This window comes from Juglans regia, chromosome 3, assembly GCF_001411555.2.
Source record: "Juglans regia cultivar Chandler chromosome 3, Walnut 2.0, whole genome shotgun sequence".
Taxonomy (NCBI): Eukaryota; Viridiplantae; Streptophyta; class Magnoliopsida; order Fagales; family Juglandaceae; genus Juglans; species Juglans regia.
The window spans coordinates 2,517,422-2,537,013 of NC_049903.1; the positions used below are offsets into that span (position 1 = coordinate 2,517,422).

At 35.2% G+C, this 19,592-nt stretch overlaps 3 protein-coding genes across 7 annotated transcripts; 1 reads left to right on the plus strand and 2 right to left on the minus strand.

Moving 5' to 3' along the window:
• Window positions 1-1,433: 1,433 nt before the first annotated feature.
• Window positions 1,434-6,250, minus strand: LOC109011936 (E3 ubiquitin-protein ligase SINAT2-like). 4 transcript variants are annotated; one of them, XM_018993338.2, is made up of 4 exons: window positions 6,000-6,250; window positions 4,086-4,388; window positions 2,111-2,497; window positions 1,434-1,991 (listed from the first exon to the last, which is right to left on the minus strand). In XM_018993338.2, the coding sequence occupies exons 2-4, from the start codon at window positions 4,299-4,301 to the stop codon at window positions 1,671-1,673; spliced, it is 924 nt and encodes a 307-aa protein (XP_018848883.1). In that variant the 5' UTR covers window positions 4,302-4,388; window positions 6,000-6,250; the 3' UTR covers window positions 1,434-1,670. The 4 variants fall into 4 exon arrangements, with proteins under 4 accessions (XP_018848883.1, XP_018848885.1, XP_018848886.1 ...); XM_018993340.2 differs by having other exon boundaries at window positions 4,086-4,404; XM_018993341.2 differs by lacking the exon at window positions 6,000-6,250 and adding an exon at window positions 5,857-5,960.
• Window positions 6,251-10,870: 4,620 nt separating this feature from the next.
• On the plus strand, window positions 10,871-14,311 carry LOC109011937 (gamma-tubulin complex component 3-like). Its single transcript, XM_018993342.2, has 3 exons — window positions 10,871-13,402; window positions 13,514-13,953; window positions 14,049-14,311. The coding sequence occupies exons 1-2, from the start codon at window positions 11,130-11,132 to the stop codon at window positions 13,806-13,808; spliced, it is 2,568 nt and encodes an 855-aa protein (XP_018848887.1). The 5' UTR covers window positions 10,871-11,129; the 3' UTR covers window positions 13,809-13,953; window positions 14,049-14,311.
• A 229-nt stretch (window positions 14,312-14,540) lies between these two features.
• LOC109011938 (DNA-3-methyladenine glycosylase) lies at window positions 14,541-18,661 on the minus strand. Of its 2 annotated transcripts, XM_018993343.2 has the most exons (6): window positions 18,233-18,661; window positions 18,030-18,101; window positions 17,772-17,895; window positions 15,218-15,288; window positions 14,967-15,024; window positions 14,541-14,876 (listed from the first exon to the last, which is right to left on the minus strand). In XM_018993343.2, exons 1-6 carry the CDS (start codon window positions 18,518-18,520, stop codon window positions 14,713-14,715), a joined length of 777 nt encoding a protein of 258 aa, XP_018848888.1. In that variant the 5' UTR covers window positions 18,521-18,661; the 3' UTR covers window positions 14,541-14,712. The 2 variants fall into 2 exon arrangements, with proteins under 2 accessions (XP_018848888.1, XP_018848889.1); XM_018993344.2 differs by lacking the exons at window positions 14,541-14,876; window positions 14,967-15,024; window positions 15,218-15,288 and adding an exon at window positions 16,952-17,180.
• Between the last annotated feature and the right edge of the window lie 931 nt (window positions 18,662-19,592).

Below are 19,592 nucleotides of genomic sequence, written 5' to 3' on the forward strand. Positions count from 1 at the left end.
TAAAACTAATCTACTGCCCCACCCGCGTGACTACGGCATGTTTGGAGTTGCGGTAGCTGTTTTAAAAATTTTTTAAATAGTCTAAGAAGTTTTTTAATAGAAAAATTAGATAGTTTAGATCTTACGTATCAAAACATTTTTAACTTCAGATAAGTTAAAAAGTACGTTTAAAGAAAAATATCAAATGTGTTTTTCTAGATAATACAGAACATAACTAAAATTTTAAAAAAACTATTAATAGACTAAAATATCTATACAATTTTAAAATAATTATAATTTTTAAACTTTCAAGAATATAGTTATAATCTTTAAAAATTTAAATAATCGTTAATAGCTTAGAAAGTACTTTTTTATTTGTTTCTAAGTACATGTTTGGGATTATGATAGGAAATATAGTTTATAATTTCAGAACTTATAGTTTATAACTTAAATAATAAGCTCTATAATTAAAAAATTATTTATTGTTTGATAAACATGTATCTAAATCTAAAGCATTTTTAAAGTTAGTTACATTAATTTTTTAAAAATATATATAAGCTTTTCTATAAAAGCTTCAATTTGGTACTTTTTAAAAAACTATGATTCTCAATTTTTTTAGGTGATTAAAGCATTTTTTATAAATTTACCAAACACAACATTTTTTCTTTAAAAGCACTTTTTAAGCTTTCAAACTCAATCTCAAACAGATTCTAAATAAATATAACATGTTTGAAAGTGTTTTGAATATATGATTATCAAACAGTAATTCCAAACATGCATTATGTCTAAGTGCCTCCCACGCGTCCTAAAAACAGAGTGAGAGACAAATTTCATGCCTCATTAATCAAAACACAGCTAAAACAAGAAAAACGTTAGTCTTTTCAAAGGTGAAAGGATGGATTTTGATATTTTAAAAACCTAAGATTAAATGAAAAAAATAAAGATATAAAATGAGTTTCATAATTATTGCTATCAAATGAATTTTTGTTACAAAAAAATATTAAATATTTAATAAATATTATAATATCCATTTTATACATCTGTCTCGAATATGTTCTAGAGTTCAAATATAAAAAAAAAATATATATATATATATATATCGATCTGTCTTGTAGATTTAGATCATGAATATGCATTCCAACGGGTTCATCTCTGACTTCGACTCACATCTTTAATGTCCAAACCTCTAAACAGGGTTCGATTGTGCAAACGCGATCTTACCAAACAAATAATTTCACGACCATTGATGCACGTCTTGTGCACTACTTCCTAATTCCTACCGCACCATCGCAATGTTCTCTCTCACGTTCCACAAGCAATTCTTCATTTTTTTATTAAATTTCCAACTTTCGACATAACTTATAATATCTCAGAAGGACGAAAAGAAGTTGATGACAATCCACAACCAAAGCCGGCAGTTTGATGGCAATGATAAAAATGTAAAACTCCAATCATCGTACCAAATGAATCTTTTCGCACCAATATTTGTTTCGAACTTTTACACAAATTTTCAACCGGAGTTTGTGGAAAGTAGGGCCGCTGAGAAACAAGTTTGTAGAATGCACTTGACCCCAATTACAGAAACATCATGTAAACACAAAAGGAGACCTAATCAGAACAATTAATGCCACATGAAGCAACCCCAATGACTTACTGTACACTCACCTAAACATCCATCATCTTTCTCTATGTTATTCTTCTTTCCATATACGGCCGGTAACCCTCAACTTCAGCTCTTGCCTCTCCCCACCAGAAAAGTATAGCGCCATGTTCCTCTGAATAATGAGTCCATCCTGACTGTCACGAACTTTCTTATGACTGTCACGGATGCTCCTTGGAATTCCTTGCCATATGAGCTTCCGACCATTTGCGCCAACTTCCAAACTATAGCTGAATTTCTTTGCTTCATTATCATCGCCCATGAATCGTAAGAAGGCCATGTAGACTGGTGCCATACCAAGCTGGAAAGCCTCAAAGTGCAAACAAAATTGTCTTCCAAAACAATTGAACACCTGCACCAAAATGGAGATCAAAACATCAATTGGTATGCCAAAATGGAATTGTACTTGGTGAAGATGGAAATGGGAAGGAAAGCCATCTAGATATTAGGAGCATGGCATGAAATACTTACAGTTAACATCCATGTGGCATTCTCAACTTCATGTGGATTTGATTTAACATATCGATGGTTGAAGGTACAACCATCATGCATGTCAACCTTGTGATCGTCCTTGAGATGTTCAACAAGAGTTGGGATGTCACCTGTGACAGAGCACTCGGATCCAGCGTACGGGCAATTGTATGGACGAAATCGACAATGTTGCTCATGTTTAAGCTTGCTGTAGTATGGGAAAATATCATTACAACCCAAAGCCTGGTATGTGCATGGGAGCTCCAATGATTCAGCCACTTTCTCCAAAGCCAAACACCTTATATTCCCAAGATCGTAGCGGCAAGTTGGGCAACACTGGTGCACTCTTATCTTGCAGTTTGAACACAGTGTGTGGCCATTTGGACACTACAAAATGAGGACCCAGACACACATAAGAGAGTTCAGAAAACCTAGAATATGCGGAATGAGCATGCATAGAAATAGAATAATTTCTCAATTAGCATGTTAAGAGAAAAAGGACAAGAAGCTCTTTCCAGTTTTGATATTTTATAACCTAACATCCAAACCAGCTTGAACAAAGGAAGCAGTTACAATTCAGTGTATAATCAACAGGAATTTGCAAGCTATTCATGCAAAGCCTTCCAAAAACACATTAAAGTTAAGTTAAATCACTTAAACTAAATAGTACTCTACTACCCTCACGAATAGTAAAGCTTCCTTTTCACTTTATAATTCATTGCAAACCAACCCCCAGTCATACACCAACCAAGACATATCCCTTGGGCATAAGCTATCCAGCCACCTAAAAGATCTCCAAAGTTACCCACCTGATAATACATTCATTGCCCAAAGTTTTACCCAAACAGTCCTGTCTTTTGGAGGGTGTATACCACATCCATCATTTGAAAAATAGATTTGGAAAGACAATAATAGGTAAATCTAAACCCTTCCCCAAAGGGCCAGAAACTTCTCTAGCATGGTTTCAGTTAAGAATCTGATTGGGAAGAACATTGACATATATTATAAATGTGTAGACTGAATAAGGTGCCAATAAACAGGATAGACATCCATCCTTTCAACAAATTCTTCCACCCCACAGATTCATAGAAATAGCACATGTTCTTGAAAATAAAAAATTCTGGTAGTTGTCGTGCATAAAAATTCTTTTATAATTCATACATATATTAACGTTAAGTTATAATTGAATTCCTTTAAGATCTATAATAATCAGTTATTCAAGTTGCACCTACAAACTTGGATTCCGTATTTAATGGGAGCAGTAAGAACTCAAGCCTTTCGCAGGGTAAATTACAATAAAGAGGGATGCTACTCATCATCCCACACCACACAGTTTACATATTTTAAAATTATTTTTTATTTTATTTTATTCTTGTTAAACTAATTGAGTTGTTCTACTTATCATCCATACACACCAAGGTGAGTATAATATAACGATAAATAAAAATTACAATTGACAATTTTTATTGGAGTGGGAGCCCAAGAATAAACTAATTGAGTTGTTCTACTTATCATCCATACACACCAAGGTGAGTATAATATAACGATAAATAAAAATTACAATTGACAATTTTTATTGGAGTGGGAGCCCAAGAATTTTTTTTAGAGACTAGCATGTTCTGCAACCCAACAGAGTCTTTACTAACAATTCTATATTCCTCTCTTTTTAGCTTAAGCAGTCCAACATTACAGTTATATTTGAAAATGTAGGGAAAGTTACTTGTACATGTAATTTGGTTTGCAACAGCATTTGATGCTTCAATACAACCTTTAAAGTGTAGTAGAAAACAAAAATTAAAAGCATGTACATTGTACATATATGGGAGACATCACAAACGCTCTACACATGGTAATTTAAACTCTATAGTACTTTAAAGAGTCATTCCAAATGAACATCCCAAAACTAGAAGTGCGATTCCTATCCAAAACAGATCATAGACAAGTTCAGGAATGGAACATATGAGAATTAGCAAACCTGGTGTATAGGAGGGTACATCAAACATGTACAGACAGGGCACTCGAGCAGTTCATGCACACCATTAGTTGAATAAATCCCTTGTTGTCCACCCAAGCCATTGGTAGCTCTTGTAGGTTTGCTATTAGTCTCCAGCTCTGCTGTTGCTATTTCATAATCTGATACCGTAGGATAAGATTCAAGGACTTCTTTGCAAGCACTGCCTCCAGGAGCCATTGCTAATACAAATCTAATAATATTTCTAGCTCAATGACCAAGATTCTGAACTTTGATTGACTCTCCAAATGTTCCTCTTCTAGTCCCCTATAATGATATTGGTCTGTTAGAAATATAAAGGATATGAGTGCGAAAGACCATCACACACACCTAATACATAATATTGAATTCAACTTTCACTGAACAACCAAATATAAAAGATAGACCTAGCAATGAACTGAGCATTATGTATAGAAGATGGTGTCAATATGTTACTCCCACAGCAACTCCCACCACTGTAAGGGGTTTTGTGGACCTAAAGCACTATATAGGCTTATTGGTGGAACCCTTAGCACGTCCATCCTAATTAAATTATCTCAAGAATACTCTTCTGGTTTTCAAAGGTGAGAAAAATATCACTGACAACTAGACAGACAGACTGATGAATATGTTTTTCCAGATAGATAATATACAATTCGTGGACCTCTATAATACAAAAGCACTCTATACTACAAATCACAAATCATAAGAACTAGTCGGTTACTCTAATTACTAAAGATTGTAATTCGACATTCATGAATCATTTGTATTCCCCAGAGTATTGTAATTCGACATTCATGAATCATTTGTATTCCCCAGTGGAATAACGTTAATAAAACTCTTCCCATTGAAAGGCAATTTAAAGTATTCAGGAAATGAAAAGCAGTGCTAAGCAGATGGATATAAATTTCAAACTTCACCTTGTATACACACTTAAACTGGAACAAGAAGAGGAGATAAAAACATATGAAAAATGTTTTCAAGCAAATGAAATACACAATTAAAGAATGATTCAGCTTCAAACATTATACAAAATGGGATCAACAGAGCTAAACACAAATTTATATCCCACAACGCAACAGCTTCACATAAATTCCTCCACCATAACTCAGTAAACCAAATCGCCTACAACTTAAGCATATTCAACGCATAGGGACACACTCCAAGTGGGTTTTGACAAAACAACCATTTCCATTTACATAAACCGTGAAGCAATCAAAACCCAGGCACAAAGTAATAGGATCGTGATTCCCACAAACGGGATATTCGACAAAGTGCCAAGAATAACTCGTCCAAAAACAATCCCTATCTTTTCAAATCAGTCATTAATTCAGTCATCAGAACAAATCAGGACAGAGAAACATTTCAAAAGTCAAAAAAAAAAAGAATAATAAGTAAAATTCAACGAACTTATGTGCCAAAACTACCTTTCCCACTTGAACCATCCATCAAATAAATCAAAATAGGTATAAGAACACTAATACAACGCAAAATCCAATTTCAAACTTCCACCCACCCAACCAATCAATCACACGCAAAACTCGGTCTCGCCAAAAACTGCCTTTTTCCACTTAAACAAATCAAGAATGCAGTAAAACCTACCATGAGAACAACCAAAAGAAGACCCATTTAAACTATCCAAAGATCATCACCCATCAAAAGAAAAAACAAACCCATCATCGCCCATCAAAAGAAAAAACAAACCCACAAAATATACAACCAAAGAACAAACCAAAAAGAAGAAAACAACAAATACCCTGTTGAGATTTCCAAACCAAATGTCTCTGCACGCGATCAAATTAAATCCATAAACTATGGGTTTCACTCAGAATCAGAAACATAAATTAAAAAAAATCAGAAAAAACAAAACAACACAGTGCCACGAGCTCCGGTACTTACGCGTATTACCCGGGTGTGGAAATTGCAGAACAAAAAAAAAAAGGATATCTTGTTTCTATCGGTGCGTGTCACGAACGGCCCCTGGCTCTATGCTTCCACAAATCACAACTGCAAAATGTGGTTTTGAAAATATTTTCTCGGGGTTTTTTTTTTTTTTTTGGGGGGGTTTTATTTTACCTGCAAAACTTTTACCCAACTTTGTTTCGTCTTTATGGCATTCGGAGTCCGGACTCGGTTCCCGACCGCGGACTAGTGTCTGTACGCGCACGCAACGTTTGAAATATCGGATTCTTTTATTTTCCTCTTATTTTTAATTTCCAAAAATTAAAAATAAAACTCGAACAAAAAATTTCTTACGGTGTATCACGTTTTTTCAAACAGCCTGCACAAATTTTGCATATCTTCAACCTATATCTAGCCATTTGGAAAGTGTCCATTTCAGCTAATCTTCCACCTTTTTCTTTCTTCCACATCAATATCATAACTTCCCTCAAATCAATAATGGAATGGCAATTTTCTTCGTTTGGTAGCGCATTATCAAGCTCCAAACTTTGTCGTTGAATATAGGCTCACAAATGGCAATGAATATTGTATGGATTTTAATTATGAAAAATACTACAGACACAAAAGAATTCTACAAAGAGACCTCACATACTAATATGGCACACTGTGAGTGTGCCACATTTACTCCATTTTTTTTCTCCACCCGTGCGATTCCTCTCCCCTCCTCTCCCGTTCCCTCTCTGTCTCTGCCTGTCTCCAATTATCGTTACCACCTGAGCTACCGTGCACGGGAGCTCTCATCAGGGCCGGACGGTGCCACTTGGACCACTGGTAGATTCTACCGGCCCTGAGGTGGTCCCCGACCACCATGGTGGAGACGAACGAAGACAGAGAGGGAAAGGGAGAGGAGGGGAGGGGACTCGTATGGGAAAGACATTGTCGTGAATGAGACGGTGCCGCTTTGACTGTCGGTGGCTTCTGCCGATCCTGAGGTGGTCCCCAACCACCATGGCGGCGACGGGAAGGGGTGGAGACGGATTGAGACAAAGGAAAGCGGGGAGGAAGGGAGGGGAGACACACGCGAACAAAAAAAAAAAAAAAAAACGTGTGATTCTTTTATGTCTATAGCAATCATCTTTAAATATATATAACAAAAGACAACATTAGTAATATGGAAAATCAACTGTGATTATGTGGGTGAACCGGCAATTATGATTAATACAAGCTAACTCACCCACTCGTTCCATCGGATACCATAAAACCAAGTTCCAAAATTCTCCGACCACAAAAATCAACGAAATATTAACACAATTGAAAACCACTTGGAAATGATCTCATGCGTATGAGAAATTATAGTATATATACATGACTCTTTCGTAGTTATCAACTTTATGGATCAAACCTTATCCCGACCAGCTATATATATAGATATATATATAAATATATATATATATATATATATATATATATATATATATATATAAAACTCATATCTACCCCATCTCCTTTGCTCGCTCTACTCTCTCCTGCCATCGTATTTAATTCCAACAGAACATATGTAGGCCCATGATTTTGCAATTATGCATGTGCGTCATAATAAATGAAAAAGGATAAAAGTCATAAAATTGGCGTCAGAAAGTTAATTATAATACTAGGTGATTTGTTTCCAAAGCACTGATGAAAGAAGTGAAACAAGGCAGTAGGTTTTTTCGGAAAAAGATTGAAAAAAAATTGTAGCACTGCACTCATCGAAAAATTGTCTCGAAAGTGTGTCCGATAAGTGCATTTCAATTTTTTTTTTTTATGTATTTTTTAATCACAGTTAACATTTAAAAATAAAATAAAAAATTTACAACATCATTAAAAAATAATTTTTTAATTATTAAGTAAAAATAATTTTTTTGAGACACTTCTTCGTTTGGATTTAGCATTTCTGGAAAAAATATATATATTTCTTTTATTTTATTTTTTGTTCGTATCTCACAAAGAGGAGTACAGTTACAAATGAATTACACAAAATAATCCTACAAACTAATGTGATTTCATATAATCTATCAGACCTACTTTACAATAAAAGTAACTTTACAATCTGACAAACTAGGTCAAGCCACATCAATTTATAAAATTATTTTTGTGCAATCATTTTGTGGTTAGAGTATTTCTCTTTCATAAAAGAAACAATAGTCGCAACAAATAATTTAGGCTGAATTTGGATACACAAACCTATCTCATCTCATCATTATAATTTTTCTAAACTTTAACATAAAATATAATAAACAATTCAATTTTTTCAAATTGTAAAATAATGATTATCTTAAAAATTATATTATAATAATATTTTATTCAACAAAACATCTCATCTCATTTCATATGAATTGCATAACCGAACGAGGCCTATTAAAATATTATTGGGCCATAGGAGTTTTCCATGGCCATATTCTACGTTGAGATCTCTTTATGCATATGTCAAGTAGGATTGAGAACAAATTCAAAATTTTGATTTTGAATCTGACTCCATTTTGATTTTGTTCTAACTCTACTCTAATTCTAACAAAATAAAATTGAAGTCGAATTTTTTTTTCAACTTTTCAATTGAAGTCGGAGGTGTCAATAGACCGACTGCGACTTTACCCTCCGGCTCCAAATTCAACTCCAATATTATATATATGTTATAAGAATATGTATTTATTTATATATTTATCATGAATATTAGTATAGTTTATAACTTATATAGTTAAATTCAATAATATACTAGTATAAGTTAATTAGTATAGAATAATATACTTATACTATAATATAAATAAACTAATTATAGTTTAGTATATGTAAATATCATAGTATTACTATCATATATAATCATATAGTATAAATCTTGTATATAAATAAATTAGGCACTAGTATATAAATAACTAATAAATCTAGTGTAGAAATAAGTTATAAATAAGTTAGACACTAGTATATTATAATAACATATAACACTATAGTATAATAACATGTAATTAGACATTATAATATAAGTCTCGTGAAAAAATAAGCTAGATATTAGTATTGAACTTGAATAATTTAGTCTTAATCTTTAATTTTTTGAAAAATTGAGATTTGAAAGCCCGCATTTAAAAAAAATGAGCTGAATATGAAGCTAAAAAATGCTAAAGAAACAAATCTTACTTCACTCCGACAAGTTTGAATTAGAGTCGGCTTTAGAGAAATCTAACTCCTCCTAAATCGGTGCTCACCCCTAGTGTCAAGTTTGGTTCTTGGATGCTTGGCCAAGCCTTGCATTTTGAGAATATGGAATTGAACTATGAACTCAAGGTATCACAATATCTCTATTTAATAAGGAGAAACATTTTAGTTACAAAAGAATTTTGGGCTAGTTTGGTTACGCAAAATCAAACAATCTTATTTCATATCGTCTTATATGATCATTATAATTTTTACAAACTCTTATACAAAATATAATAAACAATTTAACATTTTCAAATCATAAAATAAATAAAATAATAAAAATTTATATTATAATAATATTTTATTCAACTTTCAATAAAAACATATTATATCATTTCATATGAACTGTGTAACCAAACAAAGCCTTAAAGAAAATAAAATGATGTAATTTAACGTGTTAAGTCAAATTCTAAAGTTTTTTTTTTTATAAAATAAATATAATGTATCGCATGAAGCTAAGTTAATTTATAAATTTACTTTTAAAAGATTTCTTTGTGCGAGTGTAGCACTTCTCATAGATAAATCTAATATTATTTGTTTTGATTGAGAGATGAGTTGAGATTATCTCATTACTATTTATAAATTTTAACTCACAAACTTTATTACTATTTATAAATTATCTCAACTCATCTTATCTCATCTCTCAATCCAAACAAAGTCCGATCCTAACTGCCCCGTTTTGTAGCTGTAATTCTACCTTCAAAATTAAGGATAAAACCAATTACAAAAAGGTGGGCTTTATGTCATGCAAAGGACTGAACCCAAAGTCCCAAACCCAATCCAACCTCAATTGTATACGGATAGAATCAGAGATTTTCTCAAACCGAATAAGGGAAAGCAAGCAAAAACTCAACGCATTGACTGGCATTGTTGTAAAATTGTTTCAATGGAATTTGCTCTCTCATCAGATGTTCTCCTGAGTCCTTAGTTCGAAGCATGTATTTTTTACATGCCCAACACTTCACTCGAATAAAAGTCTTTACAATAATAAAATATTATTAATATTTTAATTTTTATAATTATAATAGAGGAATGCTGCTACTCTTATTATAGATTATAGATTATAGATTATAGATTCTACAACAAATAATACGTTGACACATCAGATTTGTAGGTAATAAAACTTCTAAAATGGATATTTAGACAAAAATAATTGTTTATATGTTAATGATTAACTATATGGAAAACTCTACTCGAATTTTTTTTTTATCAATTTATATTTTATATATATTTTTTATTTTATTTAATAACTAAAGAAGTATCTTTTAATTAATTGATGATTTTTTTAGTTTTTAAAAATATATATGTTTAAAGAATTTAAAAAATTACACACCCAGCTAAAAATTTTGGTGGCTTCTCTAGCATCATTCTATCTATAGTCTCGTTTGTATTTATAGTTTATTTCAATTCATCTCATTATTATTTATTATTATTTAATAATTTTAACTCATAAATCTTATTATTATTCACAATTCATCTTATTACTATTTATAATCCATTTTAATTTATCTTCAAATCCAAACGATACCTAAATACGAATTTTAGAATTTAAGTAATATAATATTGGCTGCATATATTTTTATATATTTTCTATATAAAAAAAAATCGCTGAAAATGCGGAGAGCTTGCCAAATGCAGAAACCTGATGATCTTGCGAGTTTCAACGCCAACTGATTTGCTCCGCAGGCGCAGAGAGAATGCAATTTATCAGACACCATTTCAAAAAGTTGCTTCTCCTTTCCCCGCGCTTATAGATTTTGGAAAACCTCCTTCACTCCCACTCGCCACAGCTACTCCGAATTCACAACCCCTCTCCTTTGCCTTCAACCCCACCTCTCTCTCTCTCTCTCTCTCTCTCTCTCTCTCTCTCTCTCCCAAGTGTGGAAACTGTGAAGTGCCATGGAAGAAGAGGACGACCAAAAGGTCGCAGATCTGATCAAAGAGCTAGTCCTACGCTTGCTATCCCAAAACCCCACCTCCGATCCGCACCCTATAGACCCTAACTCCTCCGATTTTCGAAACTCTCTCCGCTACGCGGTTCGCATCCTCTCCAGCCGAATGACGCCCTCCATTGCCCCCGACGCCGCCGCCATCGCCGAGTCCATCAAGCGTCGCCTGGCCACCCAAGGTAAGTCCTCCGAAGCCCTCACTTTCGCCGAACTATTCACTAAATTCGCCTCCAAATCCGGGCCCGGTAGCGTAAATAACAAATGGGCTGTCCTTTATTTGCTCAAAATCATAGCCGAGGATAGAAAAGCGTCGAAAGCCCAGTTGGATTCTTCGCTTTTGTTACCCAACTTGGCGCTGAGCGACACCGAATTGGGTAACAGCTCGAGGGTTTTTCGAAGGTTGGGAACTAAAGAGAAGGGTTGGAGAAATGGGGTTGTGTTGGTCTCAAAAGACCCGGGAAATCGGCGTGAAATTGCATTTCGGGAGTTCGCGAATTTGATTAAGGAAGAAAATGAGGTGTGCGAAGAGGTTTTGGTGAGAGATGTGTTATATGCTTGTCAAGGAATTGACGGGAAGTATGTCAAATTTGATAAAAATGCCGATGGGTATGTTTTACCGGATTCAGTTAAGGTTCCAAGAGCAACCCGGGTTATGGTCCGGAAGCTTTGTGAATTGGGGTGGTTGTTCAGAAAGGTTACAGGGTATATTACTGAGAGTATGGATCGATTTCCAGCCAAGGATGTCGGAACGGTTGGGCAGGCCTTTTGTGCTGCGTTGCAAGATGAGCTTTCAGAGTACTACAAGTTGTTGGCAGTGCTCGAAGGACAGTCTATGAATTCTATTCCATTGGTTTTGGAGAAGGTGTGCTCGGATAATTATCTTTCATTGAGAAGATTGTCGGTATGGTTTGCAGAGCCAACAGTGAAAATGAGGTTAATGGCTGTTTTGGTTGACAAGTGTAGGGTTTTGAGGGGTGGGGCAATGGCTGGGGCTATTCATTTGCATGCCCAGCATGGTGATCCGCTGGTGCATGAGTTCATGAGGCGTTTACTTCAGCGGGTTTGTTCTCCTCTTTTTGAGATGGTGAGGAGTTGGGTTTTGGAAGGGGAGTTGGAAGATATTTTTGCTGAATATTTCATTGTAGGTCAACCTGTGAAAGTCGAGTCTCTTTGGAGAGATGGTTATAGGCTCCATGCTGGGATGCTTCCTTCTTTTATCTCTCAATCTCTTGCTCAGCGCATTTTAAGGACTGGCAAGTCGATAAATTTTCTTCGTGTTTGTTGTGAGGATCGTGGTTGGGCTGATGCTGCAACAGAAGCTGCCACAGCTGCTGGGATGACAACAAGAAGAGGGGGCCTGGGGTACGGTGAAACTGATTCCCTTGAGACCTTGGTTAATGAAGCGGCGAAGAGGATTGATAAGCACTTGTTGGAAGTTATGTACAAGCAGTATAAGTTTAAAGAGCATTGTCTTGCAATTAAGCGGTACTTACTGCTTGGACAAGGTGATTTTGTTCAGTACCTAATGGATATTGTTGGGCCAGAGCTTTCAGAGCCTGCTAACACCATTAGCACTTTCAAACTAGCTGGCTTGCTGGAAACTGCAATTCGGTCTTCTAATGCTCAGTATGATGATCGTGACATATTGGATAGGTTGAGAGTGAAGATGATGCCACATGAAACTGGAGATATTGGCTGGGATGTTTTCTCATTGGAATATGATGCAAGAGTGCCACTGGATACAGTGTTTACAGAGTCTGTTATGGCAATGTATTTAATAATTTTTAATTTCCTGTGGAAGCTTAGGCGGGTGGAGCATGCGCTTATTGGTGCCTGGAAGATTATGAAACCAAATTGTATTACCTCTCATTCCTTCACTAAGCTGCAACGTGCAGTGAAGTTCCAGTTGCTCTCAACATTGAGGCGATGTCAGGTTCTTTGGGATGGCATGAATCATTTTGTTACAAACTTGCAGTATTATATTATGTTTGAAGTCTTGGAGGTGTCATGGTCGGAGTTTTCAGGTGAAATGGAGGTAGCAAGGGATCTTGATGATCTACTGGCTGCACATGAGAAGTATCTCCATTCAATAGTTGAGAAATCCCTCCTTGGAGAACGTTCCCAGACCCTTTGCAAGTCACTCTTTGTCCTGTTTGATCTTATATTGCGGTTCCGAAGTCATACTGATCGATTATATGAAGGGATATGTGAGCTGCAAGCAAGGTAATGATCTTTCTGTATTGTCATTGCAATATTTCTGCACATGAATTATTAAATATCGCAGGAATTACATTTGTTGAAACTGTTTTATGTCCAATTGCATGTTGGCTACAGAACCACAGAATCCTCTATACCCTCTCAGGACAAGAGCAAATCACGGAGGCAATTAAGTGATAAAGCTTCAAAACCTGGGTCCTGGATAGGTGATGGCAGAAAGGCCCTCACACAACGTGCCAGTGAATTTTTTCGAAATATGGGACAAGATTTGGATGCAATAGCAAAGGAATATTCGTCACTGCTTGAGGGCTTCCTTTCTCAGTTGCCTGTGCAGCAACATGTTGATCTAAAGTTCCTTCTGTTCCGACTTGACTTCACTGAATTTTATAGCAGTTCGGTTCCTAGTTTATAGGGAAGAATTCGATGTATTTGAGTTATTTGTGAGATCAAGGCACCAAGAAAGTGCTTCAATTTGCTAACTGCTCCTGCCATGTGCCTGAACCTGGGGCTGGCTGACCTATGGACATACCAGATAATTTTTTAGTGCTCAAATTTAGGTAAGGAAACTATTGGCTCCTTTCTTTTTTTGTAATTGTGTGTAGGGTTTACAGTATTTTCTCTGGGTCTGACATTGGAATATCTTAATTTTCAGATGGTGGTTGCTTTTCCAGATGGTTTGGTGTGGAAGTTTAATTGACTTGAAGGTATATACATCAGGGTAAATTGTGGTAGTTTACGGGTTTTCAATCAGATATCTGAATGATTTTCTTTTGGAATATTTCTTGCGGCTTACACAGGCTGTCCATCCAGGGCTTGGACACTTGTACCATAATTTATACATTCGCCAACTGATAAGAAATGTGTCATCCCTTGTTTTGTATCATCCTTCACATCTATTCAATTAATTTCTCTCCATTCTGTTCCGTTAATTTTTGAGTTGTGCCATTGAATGAAAATCTTTGTGCCTGATGGAATGTCGGATATGTTCTCGCCCGCACGTAGATGTATTCAGTCTAATTTATATGGAGAAATTGATGGTAAGTGCGATAAAAAAGTGTGCAATTTTTAAAGGGGTGAAGTTCGTTTCTTGGCCTAGTTGTTGAGACATTATCCCATCATTATTTTTTTTGTTAAAAATCTGGGTAACATATTCGAAGCTTGAGCTCTCTCTATCTTTGTTTAAAGGCCAACTTGGCCATTAGTTGGTCACATTTGGAAACAGGTTCTGCCCTTTTCAATCTGTTCCACGGAAAGCAATATTTACATCTTCATTTCCTCCAAATGTTGCAAAAATCAAACCACATTATATAAAAAGATCAGGGCGGCCTCAGGGTGTTTTTAGGGGCACTTATCCACGCGGTATCCGCAACAGCAAATCTCCATAATGCATTGACATGCTCAGGTAAAGCATATTCAATGCCAACACGTGGACCGATTAGTATCTTTTCAGGCTCTGGAGCATCTAAGAGTTCTAAACCGCCTGCGCCACGCCATTTTATTCATTTCAGAGCCACATGAAGTCCATTAATCTAAAAAGTAAAACTCACAAAATTATGATCCATGTGCTCACCAGGAGTATAAAGGCAATGGTTAGACCATTCTGTGGAAAGACCCAGTGCTTGACCGATCTAAATATGGGAAAATATAGAACGTTAAGCAGTGGAAAAACCCAGATATCCCGATAATCAAAACTAATTCAGTTCCCTTCAGGCTTCAAGAACGCGTCGTTAAAGCAAGGATTAGCAATTATTTCAAGCTCGGTACCTGGAAAGCTGAAAATACAACACCAAATTGACTAAAAAGAGAGGAAAAAGAACTGACCTTTCCAGGCCCAGTAAGAAGAACCGGCTTGTCAGTTTCCCGGCCTCGACGCTGCTGAATGGTGTCCAATCCTGTGATGTTGTTAACAATGATAAAGATGGTAAAAGAACTACACAAGATCATTCTAGATGATATAATGATAGAACAAGGGTCCTTGTACATGTTTATGTAATGTACAGCTAAGGAACAAAAAGAAAACTTGAAAAATAAAAAGTAGTGAATAACTGGAATCCGCGTACCAAGGATCTCAGTAATTGTTTTAAGTTGTGTTTGGATGTTGAAGTGAGTTGAGTTGAGTTGAGTTGAAATGATAAAATATTGTTAAAATATTATTTTTTAATATTATTATTATTTTGAAATTTAAAAAAGTTGAATTATTTATTATATTTTGTATTGGAATTTGAAAAAGTTGTAATGATGAGTTGAGATGAGTTAAGAGGAGTTTGGGATCCAAACAAAGCCAATCTCTCCTCATCCACAAAATTCTACGGAATACACTGTTAATTCATCACTGATGTAACATTGTTTAGCAACCTTTAGATCAATCCTGGTTAAAAAAAAGATGTAAATTCAAGGACTACAAAACACCACCAAGTCAATAGAGTGGGATAATGATTTAATTTGTAAAAATTACTAAAATTATAATTCCTCATAATGTTGCAATAAAATGCTGCACATGTTTTACTCCAAAATGTTCAAGATTTGTTATTGACTTTCAGGTGGTGACATTTTCTTGTCCCCCATGTAAATTTTGTTGAGGACACCACTAGTACGAGCTGTTTGGTTACTTCTCCTACAAGTGAACCTGCTCATATAACTAAATCAACTAGGCTTTTAAGCATATCTGGAAAACCCTATTCTCGTTCTCTCCCTTTTCTCTCTACACAGCCCCCAACCCCCCTCCAAAAAAAAACTCAGACCAGAGGAGGGGGGTTGGAGCTTTGGCTCCTCCCTCCCCCCTCCCTTCCTCCCTCATCCCTCCTTCCTATTCTCTCTAGTTTTTCTTTTATTTTTATGGTTTTGTTTTATTTTTCGTTCACAGTAGGGCGAAATGCATATCTATTGTTCTCCGGAGCCAGGCGACCACCACGCGCACACTGCAAGATTCCTAGGCACCGATCTTTCAGATGGAAGAAGAATTTCGTCGAACTGAACGGCACGTGAGCTACACACGTGGCCCAAAGTGCGCGCATGACATCCACGCACCACCGCAAGGGACGCGCGCCACGCGTGGCTTTTCTGGGATCAGGGCCATCAGTTTCTTTAGACTTGATGTTCCGCCGTACTTCCAGGGTGGCGTGCGTCCCTCACACGCCACCACAATCTCGGTGTTTGCATTTTTTATTTCCTCTAAAGTTGAAAATGCGGATCTACAGCTTTCCAAGCTGTAATTCATTATTTTTCCATGTATCTTTTACATTTTCTGTTATTTCCTTTGTTTCAAGTTAAAAAAAAAAAAACACAGTCTCTTGGATTTTTGTTCATAGATATTGGATTTTTATCCATAGAGTGTGTCCTCTACTCCGTCTTAGACAGAATGTAGGGTTGTTTAATTCTGTCTTAAGACATAATGTGGGGTTTGTTAAATTTGTCTTAGGACAAAATGCTGTTTCTCAAACGGTTTGTCTGTAGAGAGTTACAACAATGGACCATGTCAGTCGCAAAAAACTGTGTATTGGGTAGCCTTAAAAGCAGTAGTTAGCTTGTATTCTATATGTCTCAGGTCAAAGTTGGAATATCCCGTTATGAATTAATGGATTTTGTGATAACAGCAGCATAACTTCATTCATAAAGAAAGTCAATACAAATAAAACACTGCATAGTTACACAGCAGCGTCCAAGACAACTCTAGCTTGTATAAACTCTGGACAAGAATGCCACCATTGCAAAGTATCATCAATAAAATAAGCATGTCTTGCCAATAGATGAGCAGCCTCATTCCCTTGACGACCAACGTGGAGAACTTCAAAAGAATTAAAACGACTAAGAAGGCTTTTGATTTCATCAATCACAGACCCTCTTCTAGTTAAATTAGCATCATTGGAACAAATAGCTTCAACAATACTAAGTGAGTCACCTTCTAAAATCAGATTCAACAATCCCAAATGAAGAATTAACTGCAAACCCCGCAAAGCTGCTAAAGCTTCAATATCATCAACTTCAAAAACCCTATGTTCCTTATGACTTGCAGCCATCAAAACATACCCATTACCATTCCGTAAAATAACACCAATATCAGCTGAATGGTTAGAATGAAATAAAGCACCATCGAAATCAAGCTTCACTTTTAAGCAACCAAACCAACTCTTCAAAAAATAGATTTTTTCGTGTGTTTATTTATGCAGACTAGTCGATTTAGCAATGCAAATAACTCAAATATTTGGATAGCCATCTCCACATTATTGAGATGAGTATTTGTCAATATTTAATCAATTTCCTGACTGGATTGGCAGGGCGTGATTGATAGAATGGTGAAGATAACACAAAATTAAACATAACCAACCACAATAAAGTCAATAGAAAATAGCTTTTGAAATTTTGAAAAAAAAAATACCGGCAATGGGAGCACAAGAGCGTATTAACACAGCAGCACCAACTCCTTCCTTGTCAGCCACAATATTCAGCATTGTATGGAGACCATAGCATAGATAAACATACGCATGACCACCTCGTCCAAACTACAACCAAAGTGTGAACAAATATCATCTACATTTTACAAAGAATTTTACTACTAATGCCTCAAAAATACGAGCTTTAAATTTTTTAACTGCACAATGTAACTCCTAAATCCAAATTCTGTCGAGTGTCTTACAACTGGGGCTGTTCTTGCTGTAATTCCAAATCGACCATGACAAGCGGAATCGTTCGGTCTGTAAGCTTCAACCTATCATAAATAGTTGTAGTAAGGTTATAAATTTGTATCACATCTCTATTTTAAACAAAGCTTTGTTTTTTCGCCAATAGTTTTCCTATATGTTTCTCGGGAAACAAACGGAGGCCAGGAAAGAAAATTACCTCGGTAATCTGAAGAACAACGTCGTCCCTCCTAAGAAGCTTGCCAAGCAAACGTGGGGCGAGATCTAGAGCGTCAATCTGATAGAATTCAGGGGACAGGATCGTCATTCTGTCAAAAGAGAGATCTGGGATTGGAACAGCATTCAATTTGGGGTTGGGTTTGGGTTTGACCCTAATGGTCAGCGCCTTGGAGCGGTTACTCGGCCGAGTCTCGAGGTCGTCGGGTTGGGTAGTCGAAATCGGTAGTTTGGGTTTGGCGACTCGTTTGAAACGCTGGGTTTTGTTCATCGCGTGGCTGTGGAAACAAAGCGGAGCTGTAAATGAAGAAGATAGATGGGGAGAAGAATGGGCATCTGATCAGGCGTTCGAGGAACACTGTTCGTGGACCAGTTTCGGGGATATTTGGCGGGTAATTGTTCCCATACGAGGCACGCTTTCTAACTTTCTAATATCCTATTCCTAGTCACCACTAAAATCATCCGTACTGGGATACGATTGTTCCCAAGTTCGGAATAGACAAAAACTTTTTTTTTTTTTTTTTTTATATAAAAATAAATCATAAAATGACATTATTTTATATTGTTAGATTAAATCTATTTTATAATAAAAAATTTACTTTTATTTAATTTTATTGTAGTTAAAATATTTCTTATCTAATTCTCTTAATTGTGTGTAAATATTAGACATCAAACTACGTTTTTATAATTAAAGTATTTCTTATCTAATTCTCTTAATTATGTGTAAATATACTCTTTAACGATTAATTAAGTTATTTATAAATAAATTTAGAAAATTCATACTAATTAACGTGACAGGATTCTTATATAAAATAAACAAATTTATAACTACTTTTTTAATCTTGAACGTGCCTAACATGTAAAATATTAAATTAATTTATAGAAAAAATAAAATGTAGATTCTAAATTAGTCATATTAAGGTCTCGTTTGGTTACATATATAAGATGATATGAGAAATACGTGAATAGTATTGAGATAATTTGTAAATAATAATAAAATAATTTGAGTTAAAATTTTTATAGAATTTGAGAAAATGAGAGAAAAAAATTTGAACAAAAAAATTAGAAAAAAATATAAAATTAAAAGAGGGTTAAAATATAAATTTTTAATATAATTTTTATTTTGAGATTTGAAAAACTTAGATTATTTTTTTGTGTTTTATTTAAAAGCTTAAAAATTTTATAATGATTATATGAAAATGTTGAAAATTTGAATTTAAAAAATATTTATATTTAAATATTGAGATGAAATAACTTTTAAAATTTGTAAAATCAAATCAGGCCTAGAACCGCCCTAGCGGCATAACACTATTTTTCTATACATAGAATAAAATTCAGCTTCA

Coding starts and splice junctions, on each gene's coding strand:
- LOC109011936 (XM_018993338.2), bottom strand. CDS start 4,301: ATGGCTCCTGGAGGCAGTGCTTGCAAAGAAGTCCTTGAATCTTATCCT. Junction 2,498..4,085: donor TGTACCCTCCTATACACCAG/GTTTGCTAATTC, acceptor CTCATTTTGTAG/TGTCCAAATGGCCACACACT. Junction 1,992..2,110: donor ATGCCACATGGATGTTAACT/GTAAGTATTTCA, acceptor ATTTTGGTGCAG/GTGTTCAATTGTTTTGGAAG.
- LOC109011937 (XM_018993342.2), top strand. CDS start 11,130: ATGGAAGAAGAGGACGACCAAAAGGTCGCAGATCTGATCAAAGAGCTA. Junction 13,403..13,513: donor ATATGTGAGCTGCAAGCAAG/GTAATGATCTTT, acceptor TGTTGGCTACAG/AACCACAGAATCCTCTATAC.
- LOC109011938 (XM_018993343.2), bottom strand. CDS start 18,520: ATGAACAAAACCCAGCGTTTCAAACGAGTCGCCAAACCCAAACTACCG. Junction 18,102..18,232: donor TTGTTCTTCAGATTACCGAG/GTAATTTTCTTT, acceptor TATTTATGATAG/GTTGAAGCTTACAGACCGAA. Junction 15,289..17,771: donor CTCTTGTGCTCCCATTGCCG/GTATTTTTTTTT, acceptor ACAACATCACAG/GATTGGACACCATTCAGCAG.